Source organism: Aotus nancymaae, unplaced genomic scaffold (assembly GCF_030222135.1).
Source record: "Aotus nancymaae isolate 86718 unplaced genomic scaffold, 86718_ANA_hifiasm-v0.15.2.pri h1tg000020l, whole genome shotgun sequence".
NCBI lineage: Eukaryota > Metazoa > Chordata > Mammalia > Primates > Aotidae > Aotus > Aotus nancymaae.
In genome coordinates, this window is record NW_026988432.1 from 64,102,580 (window position 1) to 64,125,182 (window position 22,603).

Genomic DNA, 22,603 nt, shown 5'->3' on the forward strand with positions numbered 1-22,603 from the left:
GTAATTATTGACATTCTTCTCATGTTTAAAACAGAAACCGCAGAGGCACTGACTGAGGCACTGAACCAGAGTTCCAGTATGATGCACATAAAGTCCGTGTGCTTTTTGTTTACTTATGCTGAGATCTGCCAAATAACAGCCTTATTATGCAGATTCTTAGAATAACGGGCCATTGATATCTTAGTAGATTCTTACATTTAGCTGCTGACTCTCTGGCTTTCTTTTTTTAACTGGCCCATGTAGGAAAAGGAGACCTTCAGGATGAGTTTTTGTTCTTCCCGTTGGCTCTTATAGCATTTTTCATATTTATCCTTTTAACTCCTCCATGCTCCACATGTTGTCTTCCTTGAGGACAAGGACTTCTTTTTCATCCTGTGGGTTCCTTCTCTTATCCCCTCCCCTTTTCCTCACTAGTGCCTGACATCATGCCTGGCACACAAGTCCTTAGTTAGGAGGAGTGATGGTGGCAGGGAAGGAGGGAGATGACATGAGTCAGATAAAAAGGGCAAAACTCTAGAATCAGGATTTCTTCTTCCTTTGATGTAGCCAGAGTGTTGAGTGTATGGAGTCCATTAGATGTTTTTCCTTCAGTGCTCCTTTCTAATAAAGATAGAGCAGTAAACAGTTTTTATTCATACCTTTATTACAGAAAACTTAACAAAATTCTGTCAAATCTAGCAAGTGTTTAATGAGTGGCAAGCACCTTTTTAGGACTGGAGATACAGAGATGAACAGAACATTATCCTTGTTCAAGGACCTCTCAGTGCAATAGAGAAGACGAGCATGTCCACAGTTACATTGCCCTGCAGTAGGATAAGGAGATCAAGAAAACATGTATATTTGGCAGTGATGGTTACCACATGGGAAGGAGTCATTGATTTTATCTGTGAAAAGCCGTCAGCAACAGGTACCTGGGAGAGGTGTTGTTGGAGCTGGGATTTGAAAAGTGCACAAGAGTTTTCCAGCCAGACGCTGGGGTGGGGGTGGAACAGGCGATGAACAGGTGCAGGGACTACATGAACGGAGGGGTAGCATATGGGTAGGAGGGTCATTGGGGGTGAATCTACAGATAGGAATTACTTGAGTATAAAACTAAAGGGAAGTGGTGGCGAGGAATGAAGATAAAGAGGTAGTCTGGGGTTGAATCAGACAAACAACAGATGTCACATGATTAAAATTTCAGTACTATCCCATGGATAATGAGGGGCTGAGGAATAGTTTTAAGTAGGGAGAGGGCATTTTCAGCTGTGTATTTTACAAAAATTCAGCTTGCTGGGAGTGTTTGGGATATACTGGAGAGGGTAGAGTCCAGGTATGAGGCAATGGGTCAAATCAAATGGAAACATGAGCTGAAACTCAAATTGTGGCATGGTAGGAATAGGAGACTGAAAGAAAAATTTAAGCAGTTGTTTAGGGGATAAGGTGTCAGGCAGAGAGGCAGTAACTCAACCAATATAGGCAAGATAGATAAAGAAAAGTCTATGACTTTGTTTTCCTGCTTCAGCTAGCATGTACCAAACATAGTTGTGACTTTCTTTGATGTTCATCACCTTATAAGTGACTGTACTTTCACATGCACTTCTAAGTTCAATCTTCCCTATTTCCCTGGGAGTTAGATAATAGAAATTACAAAGGAGTCATACATTCTATAGGGCCCAAATTCTCAGGGATTTGCTCATGGTCAAAATTGTACCCACAAATCCTTTAGGGAACCTTCTGGGTTGAAGACCAGCATACTGTTTCTCAGTAAATCCAATAGAGTCATTCCCCACACCCCCTTGGCATTAGAACAGATTGCTGTTCATGCATTTTAACATAGGATTAGATCGGTGATTTGGATTTTGGACACACTAAAATGCTGATCTTTAAGCATTAAAATTATTTGGACCTCAATGAAATGTCACAGTAGGCAAAGCCTGGAGAATGAAGGAACAGAGACTAACTAGGTGGAGGTGGAGGAGCACCTGTTCATATTTCTAATTTCTTAGTTTCAGCATGTTTGGAGCATAAGATTGTTAGGCTTCTGGACTAACTGTATGATTTCTCTAGCATACATCTCTTCCTTTTCATCATTGAGATCATGTAAGTTAAACATACCTTTGATATGAAGACTGCATATCTTTTTTTTTTTGAGACAGAATCTTGCTCTTTCACCAGGCACCAGGCACCAGGCACCAGGCTGGAGGGCAGTGGCGTGCTTTTGGCTCACTGTAACCTCCGCCACCCGGCTTCAAGCAATTCTCCTGCCTCAGCCTCCCGAGTAGCTGAGGCTACAGGTGTGCGCCACCACACCCAGCTAATTTTTGTATTTTAGTAGAGACAGGGTTTCACTGTCTTGGCCAGGATATTCTCGATCTCTTGACCTCATGATCTACCCGCCTTGCCCTCGCAAAGTGCTGGGATTACAGATGTAAGCCACCGTGCCCGGCCTGCATATATTCTTTTTATGCCAAGAGACACGTGTACTTGATAGATCCAGGACTCACTGTATCTCAGGTCTGTGATCCTAGTTAAATACACTCAGCTGTTTGAGTACCCCGTTGTTAATGTTAGAAGAAGGAAATTGGAATGTATATTTTACCAAGAGGGTATGTGAAACTATATTTGTTTTTTTCCTTATAATTTGATTCTACCCAATGAATATAATGTGTAGAAAAAATATTCATTGAGGGAAGTACATTTAGTTGAGTTTAGATTAATCAATATCCAGTGAAAATAAACAGTTGGCTGGCTGTTTTAAGCTAAATAAACCGCATGGTTTGGCTGTACTGCATATTGGTGAGTTCAGGAGTTTATTTTATCAGCTGTCCCAGATAATGATTTTATGCTAATAAAATCATCAAGAGATGGATTTGTAAATCATACTAAACTGGCAGCAGTGCTACTGGGCATAAAATGAAATTCTTTTCTTAAAAAATTAATTTCCTGGGTATCTCTAACCAGTAACCAGGATTGTTTTCCACCTAGGATGTCTTTTCTTATTGAGTAGTTCTACTTAGGAGAAAAATTACAGATCAGGGTTTTTTTAGCATGACGTTTAAGCAAAGAATTCAACACTTTGATCCAGCTGTGCTATTCTGTTGCCCTTTTTCATCTGAGAGGTTTTTATGACTGAAAAGCATTATTTAGAGCAATGATCTCCAAATCACTTTCTTCACACCCTTTTTGAGGAATACAGTACAACTCATTGATGTATGGAAAAAAAGATTTGATCTTCAACTTACATATATTTTCTAGTAATACTTTAAAAGGTCAGTATATGCATGCTTGTAATAATCTGCATATGTAGAGTACTACTACATGATTATAATTTATACATAAACACACATAGAATAGTTGTACCTTTTTAAGAAAAGATGTCTTCTGAAAAATGTTTTAAACTACTGATCTCTAGAGCTCTTTTTCTGGATCAGTGATTAGATTATTATGGGACCTTGTTTTAAACCCATGGATTCCTGGGGCTGCTCCCAGAATATTCTAGTTAAATAGGTTGGTCCAGAACAGTGATTAGCAAACATTAGAGTGCATCAGAGTCACTTGGAGAGTTGTTGAAGCTCTGGCTGCCGGTGCCCACCCCCAGAGGTTCTGACTCAGTAGATCTGGGATGAGGTCTGAGAATTTGCATTTCTGAGTTCCCAGGTAATGGTGGCTTGTCCAGGGACCCACTTGGAGAATCACTGGTCTAGTTTGGGACTTAGGACATGAGTGACTTCAGAGATCAGGTCATAAATACTGATTTAGTTTGATCATCTTCTCCCTGAGACGTTTCTGGCAGCTATTTCATCATTTTGTTTTCATTTGTTACTCCTATTTCTATGATAGAGGCAGACAACCATTTTTTATACTCTCTCGTTTTCACTGTTGTGGTATAGAGGATAAAAGCACCAGTATTACATGCAGATAGATTCACATTTATGCAGAGAATTCATGCAAGTGGTTTAATTAAATCCAGTAGCGGCTCTATGAGGTGTTTATTTGTATGTGGAAAAATCGAGATAGTCAAGTTCCTAGTAATTTGGCTGCATCTTTACAATATTCAGGAATAGAAATAATACCATTGCCTATTAAAGAAAATTTTACTAACAATAAGAAAAATACATCTTAGTTTGTTGCAATTAAGCCTTTTAAAAAATTAGGAATCCAAGGCTTGACATGAAATGAAGAACGGGGTAAGTGTAATAAATCATAGAAACTTCAAGAACAAGACAACTCATTTCCTTTGTATCATATAAAATATATCCACTGGCAAATAGCTTTTCTTATAATAGAGCATAGCATTAGCCATTTAAGTGCCTGTGCAATGTGTAAAAACTGCTTGCTAGATTAAATTATGTAGAAGAGCATTTCTATAATGCTTAGTGTCTGATTCACTAAACATCACTGGTGCACTCAAAGTTTAAGAGGCATTATATACTTTTATTGTTTGGCAGGCAATTAAATGTAGAAGTCACTGTGATTTAAAAGAAGAAAGCAGGGCCTCTGCTATATTGGTATAGTTTTTTTTAATACTCCTAAAATAATTATGTCTATTAAATCTCACTTTCTGTTTATCCTTTGCATTGCATAGTTTATGGCCATTTATTCTACACAGTTTTTAATTTGAAATAAATAGATAGGATCATCTGAGATTTCATGTAATTTAGGAAAATAGAATATATAACATTAATTCTTTTGGGGGGCACTGTAGCACTATTTTTTGATCTGCCTTCTCTATAGAGAGACCTATTTCATACTTTATGCATTTGATAAAGGCTGCTTTAAATGGGGTCATTCTGTATTTGGAACAAATGAGAAAAATGTTCCAGAAAACTCATCAAGGAGTATTACAGTCTTTTCACAAAATAACTTTAAATGGACTATAATTATAGCAGGAAGAATGATCTAGTGTATGTAAGTCAGTTTAACCTTTTAAAGGCAGAGCAATTCAAAGTGTGTGTGTATCTTACAAGTTTATGAAATTAACATTTGATTGTCCTCCATTGGCTTCTTAGAAGCAGCACTTTTAAGAGCTTATTTACAATGCAAATCACCGAACAATTCCTATATAAGTGCCGTAAATTGTTGTTTACTCACTTTCTAGAGCTTGGTGAAAATGTGTGAGAACTTTGAGTACAGACCTTGTTTGAACTGCTAGTCCTGCACTGAAGCTCCTTTGACTTTGGGTAGATTATTTGACCCTTCTAAACTGCCATTTGTAAAAATAAGAATGTATTGATCAGGATCCAATCAGGAGAGAGAAACAACATAGTAATTTAAACAGGGAGCATTTATTTTAAAGACTAAGTAACTGTAATGGGGTATTAGAATACAAGAGATAGTACAAACTAAGGAGAGCCGAAGAAAAAAGGAATAGTGGATGTATGGAGCAGACGTTAGCCCGGGGGAGAGACAGACCTCCAAGGAGGAGACTCTTCCATTGCTGAGATCCAGGGCAAGGCTGTGGCTCAGTGGATGGCAGAGGAGTTACTATGGGGCTATACTCACAGGACTCAGAGGCAGTGTGCCCTCTGGTTGGATGTGAAAGCTGTTCATAGGGGATGTTCTGCTGGAGGCACTAACTACAGAACCACTGGGGCACTGTGCCGCCGCAAGCTGCTGCTGCAGGAGGAGCCAGGCTGGAGGGCGACCCTGCATTGTGTGCTGAGGGGCCTGCCAGGTATCTCAGGGAGGCCCCCTTCCTCCTGCAGGATCTCTCCTGTACTCTCTACTGACAAAAGCTTACCTTCTTGCCCATTGGGATAGAAAATGTAGTTAAACTGTCTGGATACATTTTTTAAATGAAAATTGGATTTTAGAGCTAAGAGGTATAATATATTGATAACTGGTACAAGGAATATAGATGCTTGGCTTTAGAATTTTTTAAAATTAAAATTAGATAATATATGTGTATATTTGCATGGTTTTTGTTTTATAACATGTTAATTGAATCAGACATAGAGATAAAAGTCTTACACTGGTTATGAGGAGTAAATGACATGCCTTGGGCAGAATCTGACTGGCACATGATCTATGTTCACGAAATGGTAACTGTTGATACCAGAGAACTTTTAACTCACAGGTTGCCATTAGACTGCGTGGCAGTGCTCACACAAAGTAGTGTTGATGGATAACTTCAAGCTAAATAAACAGTCCTGGGTGATGGCTGTTACCCTAAAACCTTAAGAATGCAAGTAGCAATCTTGAAGGATCTTGAAATCAATTTAGTGGATCTAGAACCTCCTTCTAGAACAGAATGATAAATATTTATATTTCTCAGTAGAGATAAATGTGGTTTGTAAAGTGTACAAATGATTTACGTGTACTGGGTCAAGATGTCATGACTATGAGTCACAATAAAAAAACAATTTTTAATATACTGCTCTAAATGTGGACTCTAATTCTCGTCAATTTGTTTTCCCTTGTTTTGTCTCCAGACCTGAAGCTTCACTAGGATGTAGAATGGTCACGTAAGGTTTCCTTTGGGGTGAAAATGGGCCATTTTCTTTATAGCTTATGCCTTACTGATTTCATATTACTCTTGGATCAACTGAATCATCCTCAGCTGTTCCAAAGAAAGAAAAAAAAAGATGAATATCCTCTATTATGCAAGTGACAATATTTTATTTTCACAAATCAAGAATGACTTATTGGACTTTATGGACAACTAGCCTTGCTATCTAATAATTGCCAGGAAAAAAAAAATTCAACATTTGTAGATTGAAAGCCATAATTTGTGGAGACTTTATTAACATTTAACTTGCTTATAGTTTTCAACCATACTAGAAAAATGAACAAGTTTATTGATTTAGTCACAATTTGCAGTTGATTCATCCTGGGATGTGCCACGACAGGGCTAGATGGTTTGTGGAGGAAGGGTGAGATTGTTTTCATTGTTCAGATGTATATTATGTTTCTTTTTGAAATTTCCAGCAAAATAGTTACAGCCACATTTTGCATAGCAATTTGGGGAATTCATTACCCGTCCTTTTAAAAAACCTTTATTGGGTGTTTATCACGTGTCCTGCCCTAAGAAATACCAAGGTGACTAAGATACAGTTATAATCAATTGCTTTTGAGCAGAGTTACTACTCTGCCTATGGACTTTTCTGTTCTGAAACTCTATTATTTTCAGGAGAGAATATCGGGCCCAACTCCATTTCCTCTGATTTCTAAAATGTGTAGAATCTGTGCATGGTGGCTCGCTCATGCCTTCATACCAGCCCTTTGGGAGGCTGAGGTGAGAGGATTACTTGAACTCAGGAGTTCAAAACCAGCAACATAGAGAGATCTCGTCTCTCTAAAGGAAAAAAAATTAGGCAAGGTGGCAATTGCTTCTTCCTAGGGTTCTGGGAAAGTAGACAGTTCTCTCTGACATTAGGGTTAGGGTAGTTGTGTCTCTTCTGGGTCTCCAGTTTGGGAGATACTATCCTGTGGTGTTAGGAATATGAGCCCCTTAAGACTGGATGCCTGGGTTCGAATATCTGCTTCACGACTCTCCAGCTTTGAGACCTTGGGCACGCCGTGTAACCTTCAATGCCTTGGTTTCCGTATCTGTAAAATGAGAATCATAGTATCTACCTCATAGAGTTGGTGTGAGGAAAAACAAGTCCTGGGTAAATGTTAGTCCCTTTTATCAGTTTTAGTATTAATATATTATTTTACAGATATTGTAAATTGTGTAATCAGTCATAATTTCTTCTTTGCACTGGCGACTCCAAAACTCAAAGTGAAATCTGTGGATAATATCTGGTACATGAACTTCATGACTTTTTTCTTTTTTGTGGAGGGTGGGTGGAGGCCTCGCCATATTTCTAGTGCCTTTGATTTTTTGGTGGAGGGTGGGTGGAGTCCTAGTCATATTTGTAGTGCCCTTTTCTTTGCTCTACTTGCCTTGCCTCATAATTTTAACAGTTTCATCAATTTCATTTTTATGTTATTGTGTTGAATTGCATGTTTTGGAACAGGCCCTGTAGTATAGGAATCATCATTGTCATCAGTTACCTGAGTATTTGCCATCCATTGACACTTCATTTTGTATAGTAACTTGTTCTTCATCCAGAATATGTGTGTTGTATTCAAAGTTGCTAAGGAAAGGCCTTTCCCAAGGTATGATGGAGACATGCATGTACGTGTGTGTGTGTGTGTGTGTGTGTGTGAGAGAGAGAGAGAGAGAGAGAGAGAATGAATGAGTGATGCAGACCACCACCCACCCAGCTTGTATCGACTTTCCTCCATCTTCTATGTGACTTTGGTTTAGTCCTGATTCCCCTCTATGAAGCAGAAATAATTTACTTCGATTTGACAGAGGAATATAGTACAGCCATGAGCTGCTGGGAGCCAGTCCAGGTGTGACATTTCTGGAGAAAACTTGGGGGAGTCTGTGGCTGACATTACTCCTGTAGATGATGGCAAAATATGTCTTTGTTATTCAGAAAATCAAGAAGACTGTATTTTTAGAAATGCTTCTTTTTACTGTGTTTCAGGGGACTTTGCCTCCTTATCATATTTTTACCATTGTCCCCCAGAGTATTTACTTGAAGAACCTCACTAACTGCCTGTTCTTGGCATTTCCATGTTTAATAGAGGCACCCACAGGGTATTACCTATATGAATGCTCACAACTCTTCATCTTCTCATGAAGTGTACTTTAAAGTTTTCAATTATATATTCCAACTAGCTGCAATGAAATGAACTCCTGAGAGTGCTTGTTGTAAGGATTTAAGAACTGATTATAACTGGTGCTGATTGAACATACCTGACTTTGTTACACTGACTTTACATTTGCTGTCTAATTTAACCATCAGAAATACCACATGAGGCACATGTTACCTCTCTTTTATAGATAAAGAAACTAGACTTGGGAGACTAAGTGATTTCTCTAAAATCACCAAGCTAACAGTGGAAGAATTGGGATATGCTGGTGTTTGACTCAGAACCTATACACTTTGTTACTACCCAAAACTGCCCTGAACACTGAAAACTTACTTGTTCTTTCTTTACTTGGTTATTTTAATTCTGATGTCATTTACTTTAATCTCATCTTATTTTAGCTCAATAAACCATCTTTGCTATTTTGGGGGGTCCCATATCTATTGAACGAAGGCTAGGGGTGGATCTGAAAATTGATATGCAGGGAAATGTATCCTCATTGGGCAATATGAAATTCATAGTTGATCCCATTTTCCAGTAGCTCAATAATCCTTCATGAGTCCAGAAAGAACCATATCATACTTTATTTGTTTCATTTCAAGTGATAAGAACAGCTTTATGTAATGGGAAAATTATAACCTTTCACCAGTGTTGTATTAGTCTTCTGGGTTTGCTGTCAGCCACATGTGCATGCTTTTGCTTTATATGTGGTTCTATTTTAGTGCAACAGTGGTTTTGCAAACCAGGTCTGTAGCCAGCCTTAAGTTGTTTTGTGGATGCTTATCACTGTTTCTCACTGTTTAAGATCGCACTGTAGGACTTTCATCTGAGTGCTATCTGTTTCCACTGGGGGATCTTCTCTGACAAAATTGAGGATTTCATTCTTTTTGAATATTATTACTGCTGTTGCTATTTGGGCTTATTGCTACAATACTGAAGCTGTTTTCTACATCAAAATTAGGGTTTGCAACCAAGGGAAAATATTTCTCATAGATGTTTGCAGTCTTCTAACATTTCATACCCCAAATTAGAAAGTATTATGCATTTTAAACAAATCCATTTTGTTTCTGGACTTGTTAAAACTCAGTAAGAGGTCAGTATAAATGACCAGTTGTTGTCAAGTGAAACTTTGAATTAATGCTGTATCTTTGGTTGAAACAAGTCATTGTTAAAAGTGTTAGAGAAGACAATGTCTAGGGCCACTAATTTCACCATCAGGTCTGGAGCTAACAACTAAGACAAAGGTAGAAAGCTGGGACAGACAGTCTGAGGTTCCTTGATGCTATCCTGTTTAACATTATTTATCAGAGACTTGGAGGCAGAAGTAGAAAGCATGCTCATCAGATTTGCAGACAACACAAAACTAGGTAAGATGGCTATTACCAAATTGAATGACAATGTCAGAGTTGTAGGCTGGAGTGATGCACTAAAAGCACAAGTTGGAATTAAGTATAAATGGAGAGTCCTAGTTTGAATTCAGAAAACCGTTTACCTTGTTACAAAAGTAGAAAGATGACTCGATGGCAGTGGTGTGAAAAAGCCGTATGGGATTTCAGGCTCACAGAGGCTGAGAATGGACCAGCACCCTGTCTGTAGTGTTGAGAGTAGAATGGGGTCAAGGGCAGTAGCCTGTTGAATTCTGAATAGCTGCCAGGATGGTTGAAGGTTCTGTAAACCTTCTAGTAGCAAGAATTACGGAGAGCAAAGCAACTTTGCCTGTTGCCTGGAGTAGTGAAGACTTAGAACATGACAGCTCTTTTCAAATAATGGGCTTTCCTGTGCAAAAGCTAAGTTTTTTTTTTTTTTTTTTTTTTTACTGTTTCTTTACAGGATAGAGCAAAGATAAATGGGTATACATTTCAAGAAGCAAACTTTGGGCCTTTTTAAGAGGGAACGTTCTACATAGTCGGGATGCTTTACAAAATTCTGAGTGCCTCATCTCTTCAGAGGCTGGCTGGCTGGCAGGCTGGGAAGTTGTACAATTGACCTAAGCATTTGGATAGAAGTTGGACAAGATGACCTGTAACATCTGTTTTCACTCTGAGGTTGTACAATGGGGCTGTTTTACTTATCTTCTTGCCAACAGGACACAGATTGTGGACATAATATAAAAATATTCTTGAATTCATGTTTTCTTGACCAGAACACTCAATTGTTATCATTGGCAAACAGTTATAATTTTTTGAATTAATATGATTAATAGCATTATATGATGGACATTAGAATTTTCATAATTAAGATTAATTTAATTCATCATTTTCCCCATGTGAAACATGGAGGAAAGATCTGATACTATAAAAAGTAACAGGAGGCATTTAAGAGGATATGGGATGGGACAAAATCATCAACATACTGAATGCTATTGATGTTGAAACAGCTGAATTGCTATGTATATGCTGCATTTTCTATTATTCTTTGTTTCTTTATTTAAGTAGTTTCATTTCTAGTACAGAATTAAGCAGATGTTTACCACATGCCTAGTCTTGAGTTTATTTTTGCCTTTAAAACTTGTGTGGACTATAAGTGAATTTATCATCTCTTTTAATTTTGAGACCTCAAATTTCCAAAGTATTAAATAAAACCTATTTCTTTGTTAGATTTAGAATAATTCTTTAGATAATATTTTGCAAGCTGTGTCCATGGCTTATACTGCCCATTGTACTCTACTATTGTGCCAGCATTGTGGTGAAAGCATTTCTTTTTTCATTTTTTTGGACAAATTATAAATATTTTTCCTTCATTGAAAACATGTTGAACATTTAAGTTAGTTACCTTAACATTTTGAATGCAAGATCAGTTTTTCAAATTCCTATACATCTGGAAAATACAAATTTTATATTTGCTTATGTCTTTCTTTTTTTTGTGAGACAAAGTCTCACTCTGTCGTCTAGGCTGGAGTGCGATGGAATGATCTCAGCTCATTGCAACCTTCGCCTCCCAGGTTTAAGCGATTCTTCCACCTCCGCCTCCTGAGTAGCTGGGTTTACAGGCACCTGCCATCATGCCCGGCTAATTTTGTATTTTTATAGAGATGGGGTTTCACCATGTTGGCCAGGATGGTCTGGAGCTCCTGACCTCAGGTGACCCAACCACCTTGGCCTCCCAAAGTGTTGGGATTACAGGCGTGAGCCACCACTCCCGGCCAGGTCTTACCTTCAGTTGGCTTCTACCAACATTAGATTGCTTTTGAAGAGCTGCATAATACAGTGGTGTGGGTGAGGCATGGTTAATGCACACCAGCACTCGGCAAGGATTCAGTAAGTGTTGGATGCACAGTCCTGAGAGGAAAGACCTAATCAGATTTAGTTTGGCATCAATCCTAATGCTTCCTGCAGTCATCATAGCTTATTCCAGAGGTCTGGTTGGCATTTACATTACTTTCTATTCTTTTACATTTTAGGTGGCTGCCTCTTTGATGAGCCGTATAGCACATGTGGATATAGTCAAGCTGAAGATGATGACTTCAACTGGGAGCAAGTGAACACTTTGATCAAACCAACTTCTGATCCATGGATGCCATCAGGTTTGCTTTTAGTTTTAAGTTTTGTTTTAAAATAAACAGGAACACAAGAGTCTTAATCTTAGTATGTGTTCATGGGATATTGGTTAAATGAATGAAGGTGTTGGTCTTTGGATGTGGCAGTCAAAGTAGGATTAGCTAGTGAGAGTGGCGCAATTAAGAGGACAGGTTATAGGAGTTTTATCTCTCTCTCCTCTTAAAGTTTAAATTATACTTCTTTTATTTGCAAGTACACCTTAGCTAGATTAGTGGGAATTACCCAGTTGATCTTTTCCCAAGTGGTAGGTATGAGAAAAAGATTGTGATCTCTTCTGGTAAATGTGTCTAAGGGGTAGGACTCTAGTTGGGGAATCCAAATAACAGTCTCCATCTATCACAGATAGGAGACCTTGGTGGCAACTTTTCTCAGCCTTAGGGGCTCACATGGCACCTGGGAGATATAGGGGGAATCCCCAGTGATCTTGAAAGTGTTCTGAAGGTAAAATGGCAATACATAAATATGGGTATTCTTTGCACTGAAGAAATGCTTAGTGATTTTCTGATGAGTGTAAGATGTGTTCCACTGAACATCAAAAAGAATTGTACTTCTTACTGGGAGCAAAAAGTAGGAAGATGGTGACTGGTGAATGCTAATCAGCTTAGAGCTTGATTATTGCAGTGGACCCCTTTTCAGGCTATGACATTGGACATCCCTTTAAGGACTTTAGATGTGCAGATTCGGTGATGAGTTTGCTCTATTCAGGATTCAAACTGTGAAATGTGTTGTTCTGATTTAGATTTCAGATACAACACAATTTTTATACTTTTTAATAAATATCAAGTTTTTCATTAATGCTCCTAAGTGTAGGAATAACTGCATTAGTAAGTAATCTTATAAAGGCAGTTTTTAAACGTGAAGTAGAGTTTAATTTTCTCACTAAACTTTGACAGTATGATGCCCACTGTGTTCCTGCCCTCTCCTTCCCACATTTAACTTCTTATAACTTCAAAGAAGGGAGCATCTATTGAGCTCTTTATCACTGTGGCTTCACTGGACTTCAAAACTTTTCTAGCTGTCGGTTATTTCCTTGCAGCTGCAGCTCACACTCTTCTTTTCTGTCTCTCCTGTTCTCTTGTATGTGTGTGTGCTGTTGAATATGACTGTTTAAATCAGCTTTAGTTGCTTTTCCAAATTCCAGTTCCTGCTTCTGTTCTTGTCAGTGATAGGGAGAGGGGAAGAGGAAGACACAGCTGTGCTCCTCCTGTGGAGCTGCCATTTCTCAAACAGGTGTCTCCCCCTGACAGCCTTTTGGTCTTCCCTGCCTTCTCAAGAGGATCCAGCCTGCATCCAGAGGGCTGGGTGGGCTAAGGCCATGAGAGTTGGGAGGGCCCTTAGCTTTAGTCCTAGTAAATTGCCCCAGAAGAGTGCACTCACTCTTGCTTTGTCTATTAACTTCTCGTTTGATAAAAAATTTGAAATATTTAACATTAGGTAGTTGATTTCATTATTGTTGTTCTTAGATTGAAACTTGACTTGAAAAAATTAACTTTTAAAAAGAAGCCCAAGTATTTCAGAATCTTTTCTAGCCCCTCCTGATTGTACTTTTGGCATGAGATGACTCACCTCCCTTGATAAATGAGGCCAAAGAAACCATTTCTTGTCATCATCTTGTCCTTTTCTTTTTTTCAGTGGCCCATCTCAGAGTAAGCTGTCAAGTTTAAAAATATTAAAAGCATAGGTTTCTATCACAGGCCATTAAAAAATGGTAATAAAGATCAAAGCCAGTTGTATCCTGGCACAGCCAGTTAGGTAATTGAAAGAACAAAGGTGAATGAAAGGGAAGTGATGTTGTACATATATGGCCTTTTAAGGCTCTTCTGACTTCAGAAGAATGACGTGGAGGCATTTATATGTTTTCTTATTATTTATTCTTCTGTTGACTAATAGAATACTTGATAATTAGTATTAGGCCTTTGTAGCATGAGTGTTATGTCTTGTAACACTTTCTTCAAGTCTGTCTTATTTCTGATAGTTACAGAAGGGGTGCGCTCGACCTTCACTCCCAGACAGATTGCAGCTCATTGTTTGGACTTGAGAATGGTTTAGGTGTCAGCAGTTGAGTGAGGAAAGGGAAGGACTGGCAGTTCCCCCACCCCGCTGGCTGTGCTTATGTGCGTGGCTGCAGATGGGACTTCTGCAAACTGTCGTTGCTCCATCGGATTAAATATTTTTGCCATAATATAGAACTGAAAATACTGGTATTTCTTTTTTTACTACTCATTAAGCAAACTTTAGTAATTAAAAATTGTTTTTGAGCCCCAGTGTATACTAAACCTGGTGGTAATTATTGTAGGAGAGGAAGGATTATAAGAAATGATTCTTTCATATTTTTGTAACTTTTTTCCCCAGGGGAAAAAATCTACCTGGGGAAAAAAGTTACAAAAATATGGTTAGTGACCAATCTAAAATGATATGTAATTAAGTGTGCAATAGACTGAAAGTATTCTAAAAGCATTTTCTCAGTGTAAACCCAATTTGTTATAAAAGAATGTGGAGATGTGCCCAGCTGACCCATCAACCAAAGTGAGGAGTTACATTCTCAAAGCAATATTGTTAGAAGTGAGGAAACAGCATCTTATAAACATGTATGTACTGTCCTAAAGTCTAGATTTTTAAACTGAGTTTCCAGTATGTATATATAGCCATAAGTGTTAAATGCTACTTCGTTTGAGGGGTTTTTACCTTATTTTTATTCTTCTCCTTTTCCATTAATGTGTGCAATATGATTTATTCCTTTCAAAAACAGATTCCAAGACTGGCTTTCTCCCATGCTAAAACAGAAATGAATCTTATGAATTTCTCAGGGTAAATGGGTGGGAAAAATCAGATAGAACCATAGCTTTTTGAGGGCAAATTTTTTGCCTTTATGTAAAATATTATTGGATTTTATTATTTCATATGTATGTGTATTTGTCTCATGTATATAGGTTGGTTCCGTAACACTTTAGACCAAGAGTTGGCAAACTGTCCTGCTAGTCAGATCCAGTTTGCTGCTAGTTTTTGTGTGGCTTGTAAGCTAAGAGTGGTGGTTACATATTTTAATAGTTGAAAAAAAGCAAAAAGGATAAAATTTTGTGATGTGAAATTCAAAATGCAGCGTTCACAAGTAAAGTTTTACTGGCACACAGCCACACTCATTTGTTTAAATAGTGCTCGTGGTTGGTTTCAAGGTACAGTAACAGAGTTTAGTAGTTGCAGCAGAGACTGTTTGGTCTACAAAGTCTAAGATATTTACACTTTGACCCTTTACAGAAAAATTTTGCTGATGCCTGTCTTAGACCATTTTGGCATCAGCATGTAATTGTTATTTTGGACCCGTGGTTTATACTGTTGTTGTGTTCTGTGTTCATAGAATTATTAATATACAAACATTTCACATTTTCTCTCATTTTCAGAAGTTGAGAAAAAAGACATTAGAAATTTTGTCTTTTGTTTTCTTAAATTTGCTATCTCTTGAAAAGCATTGTGATGTGATTTTCTTTATTTTTTAGTACCTAAATCTTTGTCACATTCATGGAATTCTGATAAGTAAATAATTCATCAAGGGCCAGGTGAGGTCATGCCTGTCATGCTAGCACTTTGGGAGACTGAGGTGAGAGGGTTGCTTGAGTCCAGCGTTTGAGACCACCCTGAACAACATGGGGAGACCCTATCTTTATAAAAGAATAATAACAATTGTTTATCAAGATGAATTTAAAAGTTATGGCAATGAGAGACTAACATTTCATTCTAATTTTTCGCTTTTTACTTTTTCTGTGTCTTTTTAAAAGTTAGTGCTTCAGTGTGTAGATTTGTTTTCCTATATCCTCATGGGTGAGGTTATTTTTAACCACATTTAAAAAATTAAAATGCAGTTTGGAGCATTATGCAGTCTGGCTTGATAAGTACTCTGGAGCAGTGACGTTAGCTCTGGAAATACATATTTAGGGCAAAAAAATACTAACTGCTATTCAAATTTTTGTATTTCAAGTGCATTTCTGTTATAGTAAATTAAACTTTTCTGCTAGCTCTGATCCATAACCTTTTTCTTGATGGTGAAACTATGCCAAATCTAGTTTCTCTTTTATCAGTGAGTAAGTGATTCATTTCATATCAGTTGATCTTCTCTAGTAGCAATGGGGAAATTTCTTTTCTTTTCTTTTCTTTTTTTTTTTTTGAGACAGAATCTCCCTTTGTCATCCAGGCTGGAGTGCAATGGCACGATCTCCGCTTACTGTAACCTCTGCCTCCCGGGCTCAAGTGATTCTCCTGCCTCAGCCTCCCAAGGGATTACAGGCACCTGCCACCGCACCAGGATAATTTTTGTACTTTTAGTAGAGACGGTGTTTCACTGTGTTGGCCAGGCTCTTCTCGAACTCCTGACCTCAGGTGATCTGCCTGCTTCCACCTCCCAAAGTGCTGAGATTACAGGTGTGAGCCACCATGCCTGGTACCTACTCCCCTGCTTTTTTTTGAGGCGGAATTTCACATTTTCAACCAGGCTAGAGTGAGATGGTGCTATCAGGGATCACTGCAACCTCTGCACTTCCTCACCTCTGTTCTGCCCTGGTTCAAGGAATTCTCCTACCTCAGCCTCCGCAGTACTTGGGACTACAGGCACCCACCACCACACCCAAGTAATTTTTGTATTTTTCGTAGAGATGGGGTTTCATCATGTTGGCCAGGCTGATCTCGAACTCCTGACCTCAGGTGATCCACCTGCCTCAGCCTACCGGAGTACTGAGATTACAAGTGTGAGCCACTGTGCCCGGCCCACAATGGGGAAATTTCTTGAATTTTAGCATGAGGATTACTACTTTGAGCACAAGAATCTTGATTAAATTCCAAATAGTAACCTGGAATATTTTGTTAGTACTGTTATATTCTATCACTTTATATACTATATCACATTCTATAGTTATTACATAGATTAAGAAGCATTAAGAAGCGTTTTATGATGTAAAAACACCTACCTAGTTTGACAGTGTGGTATTTTGTATATTTGTGCTTCAGTGCTCCAGTTCTATACAATTGATACTTAATAGATTCTATGTACTTAAAAATATAACCCTGTTTTATAAAAGAAATTAAATAATAAAATTATTCTACAATATTAAAAATGCAAAAATAACTTAAAACCATAGTTATTTGATACTCATGACATCTATTTATACTCTATGTTGTCTCCTTAAGTTTTCTTACCTCTAAAAAGGCTGTAATTAAGTGAAACTGGATATCAGTGTTAGGAAAACGTAATTCTTTTAGTATTTTTCCAGGTAGTATTGCATGGGAGTGCATAAAGCTCATTTAGCAATCCGTGTCTTAGTTTTACCTATGGAGAACTGGGAATGCTGCTGCTGCTGCTGCTAATTTTCATGGAGATATTGTGACTAAGAATTGAATCATGTTGTGGTGCCCATTTGAAAGACAGAGAGGGAAGTGCCAGGATGGGGCAGCAGTGTGCACTCTGTGTGATGACCCAGAAAACAGAAAAATGACTACATATGTTTGTTTAGAGTCAGTTTCACATTTGGGAAGGAAGATGGATTGACAGACACAGTAATTGAAGTTATCTCTGTGGATGCATTTATCAGGCATATTTTCCTTTGCTAGGGAAGACTTCCCTATTTATTCACACTTCGGGGCTTATTCAGGGCTTAGAGAGTAATGAAGAGAAGATGACGGTGGGCTTGAAAAGACTTTTCCCCTCTTAAATTTCAGTGTGTCTCCAGTAAGAAATGTTTTTGGCATAGAATATTCAGACAGTTGCCTAATTATCCTATTCATTCTTTCAAATCAGTCAACATTCAGCAACTGTTTATTAAACACCTGCTATGTGCTATGTATTGTTTTAGATGCCTGAGATTTTTCACCAAGTGAAACAAATAAAGATCCTTTTCTTAGCCTACCTTATGTTCTTAGACTGATAAGATCATTCTTGGTTGGACTTACAATTATATGCTAGAAAACCACATTTTCCCACATTTATTAATAACTTTCTAATGGTAAGTATTTAAAAGGTAATCCAAAATATAGTTCACAGACCTAGCACATGAAAGCATCAAATCTAGCTTTCTTCTTAAAAAAAAAAAAAAAGAGATAAAATGTCTAAATCTTAGGCAAATGGCAGCACAGTATTTTCAGATCAGTCTGCCTTAGAAAACAAAGTAATCCTGTACATATAAATGACACTAAGCAGTTGACAACATTTATCCAGGTATCCAGGGGAGAATGACAGCCTTCACTTTTGCTCTTTGGGGTACCCTTGTGTATTCTTCTCACATGAGAACATGCATCTGTGAAGGGGCTAGTCTTTCATTTCAGGTGCATGCATTTGGATCTTCTTGAAATGAACCTGCAGCCTGTTGGCCGTGGGTCTACATGCCCTGCCCAGGTCAGCTGCTGGTTCTACCAATGTGTAGCTGTTGACCTTCACCAAGTTCTGCAGCTCTCACTTTTAGTCCTCTCATCTGTAAAATATTAATTAATAATAGCTGTTCACGGAATGACTACCATGGGACTGGCCGTAGGTGCTAGAGCTGTGGCAATAGTTTCTAGCTTCTTGATGATTTAATCCCATGGAGCAGGCAGGCAGTCCACAGGTAAGTGGAGAAAATAGACTGTCAGGGTGAGAAGTACCAAGAGTGCTGAAGAGGAATCAGGATAAGGGCTTAGAGAGCAATGGGCATGGCAGGCAGGGACACTTTTTCTGAGGATGAATCTTTGAGTAAAGACTTGAATCCTGTCAAGGTCAAGAGGTTGTGGAGGCTGAGTGATCCAGTGTAGGTAAGGGCATGGGTGTGCTTTGGTGGAGGAAGGGATGGGAGTCAGACCACATAGGATGCTGAAAGCCATGGGAAGACATTTAAAACCTGCTCCAAAGCGTTATTGACCCAGTGAGACCCAATAATACACACCAGGAGCTTATAGCCTCTGGGCTATAAGGTAATCCAGTTCAGCACAATGTTCAACAGATTTATTCCCTTTATTAGTATTATTAAATAACTTAGAGGCAATTTAGTATGAATTCATCTCTTAGCTTAATTTTGACTCAGTGAAATTGGGCAGCTTTTGCTAAATTCTTATTTTCTCTTCTGAATGACAGCAGGTAAGAAATAGAAGATATCTATCTTCACCTAGTTTTTGATTGGATTAAAACATCCAAAGCTGAAAGAAGTCTATTAAAATACTAACAATATTTTTAAAAATTTAATCAGTATATTTGTTTCAAAACTCTATTAATATCCCAAGTGAAATTTTCATATATTTAGATGCAGCAGTGCCTATTTTTTAAGAGCCAAGGTTGTTTTAAATTTGTAAAAAATTAATATTGAATTTGCATACAATAAAATACACTGATTTTTACCCCCTTCTCCTTTTATTATAGGTTCAGGGGGTACATGTGTAGGTTTGTTAAATGGGTAAATTTTGTGCTGCTGAGGCTTGGTATACAAATGATCCCATCACCCAGGTAGTGAGCATAGTCCCCATAGGTAGCCTTCCAGCCCACACCCCCATCCCACCATCCCCCGCAAGCAGTCACCATTGTCTGTCGTTCCCATGTTTGTGTCTGTCTAACAGTATTTTTTATCTGGATAGTAGGATTTTAGGTTATTGCCCCATCATTTCTATCTGACACATTAACTTTATAATCAAGTCTAATTTTATAATAAAAATTAACACTTAAAATGTTTGGGAGGTAGGCATTGAATTTGGCATTTTTTAGTTGATTCTGAATAATTCCAGTGGCTGAACCCAAGTGTTACTCTCCTTCCTTGAATATCTCATTGAGATGTCCTCGCTGAGGCTCCCGTCTGACATCTAGCTGTAATATAATCACTAGTGAGCATTTGTCATCCCTAGGTCTTACTCAGACCACCTTGGTGAGGCTTAGAATGAGTGCAGTCAGCTGTTATATGGTGAATGATGAGACAAAACAAAAGAAATTGGACTGGAATTGTAGTCTTTCAGCAGTTTCGAAATTACAAAATTAAAAAAAATACCTTTAGATGATTATGAAAAAACAAACCATTTCAGGTTAGTGACCGATGGGGGGACACTTAGTGAAACGCCACAGGCTCTGTGTAGCCTCATTTCCACATTCATGGACACCGTGTGCCCCATCAGTGGCCCTTGTGGGTTGTAACGGGTGTGTTAGGGAGGGCTCTTCCCGTGAGGGAGATGCTGGGTGATGGAACCAAAGGCGAGGATCCATTTCATGTTAATTAGGAAGGAAGGAAGGATTTTAGTTGAATTACACATCTGATTTGGTGTTTCCTCCTTTTAAAAAATGTAGTAGAATGTTCACAGCATCAAATTTACTATTTGAACCATTAAGTATACAGTTCAGTGCATTATAAATGCATTCACATTGTACAACCTTCACCATCATTCTTCTCCAGAACTTCTGTGTCTTCCCCCAACTGAAACTCTGTATTCATTAAATATTAACTCCTCCTTCCTCTTCCCCCAGCCCCAGCAACCACTGTTCCAGTTTCTGTCTCTATGAATTTGGCCACTCTAGGTAGCTTATGTAAGTGGAGTCACACAGTGCTGTCCTTTTGTGTCTGGCTTATTTCATGCAGCATAATGTTTTCAGTGATTCAGTTTTTCTATACAAAGACTTTCAGAGATTAAAGCAGTCATTCTTTAAAAAATGTTTTGACTTTTAATATCACGCTGTTTCAAGGGGGCCAGTGTCAGCCACTATATTATGTATGACCACTTATTTCAGTAGTTTATATTTATCGTTCAACAAATGTTTTCCTTTAAATTTGTTCCAAATTCCTGTCTTGGCAGATTGGAAGCTTATAAGAAATAAGAAGAGTGGCTAGCTGTGTTTTAAATATTTGCTAAAAAGTATACAAATTAGCCCTTATTTATAAATACGTGTTTTAATAGTTTTATTTCCTGCTTAAATTTCCCGTAAATATGTACAAGATGACATCATAAGAGTTACATGAAGCCAAGTAATAGAATAAATATGCTGATCATGACAGATGTTGCACATCTTTTAGTTAGCATCTGGTGGTGGAAGGGGTGAGAGGTGGGCGAGGTGAGGACTAAGGGCGATCAGCAATGGGAAGGTTATGCTACCTTTCCTGAAAATATCCACCTAGGATTCACTCAGCTCTCACGGCCTGTGTATTCCACCTGCCGGGCTCCATAGTGTGAAGGACTCGTGGGGCAGGGCCAATTTACCGGGACAGAGGAGCCCATCTTGGCAATATGAGTCAAGAAAGGGTCAGTGGGTTTTGATGTAATGCTCATGGACATTTCCTTAGTCCCAGAGTCAGAGGGGTTAGTGGGTAGAGATGGGGCTGATTTTTGAAAACATTATCTCTAAAGACCAGAAAGTCCAAGGCCTGAGGAAGACTTGCTGCTTGGGCTCCGGGTAGCAGAACAGTAGCCTCTCTTTTTATTATTATTATATTTATTTATTTATTTTTGGTAATGCAGTCTTGCTGTGTTGCTATGTTGGAGTGCAGTGGCATGATCATAGCTCACTGCAGCCTCAAACTCCTAGGCTCAAGTGATCCTCCTGCTTGGGCCTCTGGAGTATCTGGGACTATAGGCACATGCTACCATACCTGGCTAATTTTTAATTTTTTTTTATGTGAATGTGTCTAGAGACAGGGTCTTGCTATCTTGCTCAGGCTGATCTTGAACTCCTGGGCTCAAGCAATCCTTCTGCCTTGGCCTCCCAAAGCACTGGAATTACAGGTGGAAGCCACTGTGCCCAGCTCAGTGGCCTCTCTTTACCTGGGGTAGATCTGTGGATTCACAGGGGTTTGGAGTGGGCCATCACTATGCTAGCTGGCTCAGCCCACTGTCCAGTGGATGGTGATATTAGAAGATCCACATTGACACCAGGATTGGGAAGGCCTTGGAAGTTCTGTGTGGCCTACGGCATTGCTTCTCTGTATTCTCTTTCTGCCTCTGTCAGACCACATCATTATAGGATCCCCCATAAAAAAGTGGCCTTACAGACTTTCCATAGTTCAGGAAGTCAAAGAGCCAAATACATTTAAATAAACAATTGTTAGGCCCAGATTGTCCTTTTCACCTTAAGACCAGGAACAAATAGAAATTCCTTCTCACTGTGAAAGGTGATCCTACAATTGGGTCATTCTTGTTATACCTAACTAAAACAGAGTCAAAAGGCCAGGGAAAAGCACCCTGGACAACACCATTGCTCCAAGTATGTCATTCTCTGCCAGCCCAGCTGCTGAAGCTGCCTGCTGTGACCTGGAACCAGTTTTATCTAATAGTTCCTGAAATACCTGCTGTGACTCCTAAAACTCCTTTTATCCCACTACTTTACCCACCATCGTCACTCACCAGTCACAGTTTACCAGCTTCCCCAAACTTTTCTAGTACCAATGAACTTTCTTTCAAAACCATGTTTCAGCCTTTTATTTTTATTTTTTTGAGAC

General features: G+C 38.6%; 1 protein-coding gene across 4 annotated transcripts in view; it reads left to right on the top strand.

Moving 5' to 3' along the window:
* The window catches only part of PTPRM (protein tyrosine phosphatase receptor type M), an 849,557-nt gene that overhangs the window by 198,510 nt on the left and 628,444 nt on the right, over positions 1-22,603 (top strand). For all 4 annotated transcript variants that reach the window (XM_012446821.3, XM_012446813.3, XM_064379418.1 and 1 more), the window contains exon 2: positions 12,029-12,151. In XM_012446821.3, coding sequence (XP_012302244.1) covers positions 12,029-12,151 — 123 coding nt within the window. The remainder of the gene's footprint in view (positions 1-12,028; positions 12,152-22,603) is intronic.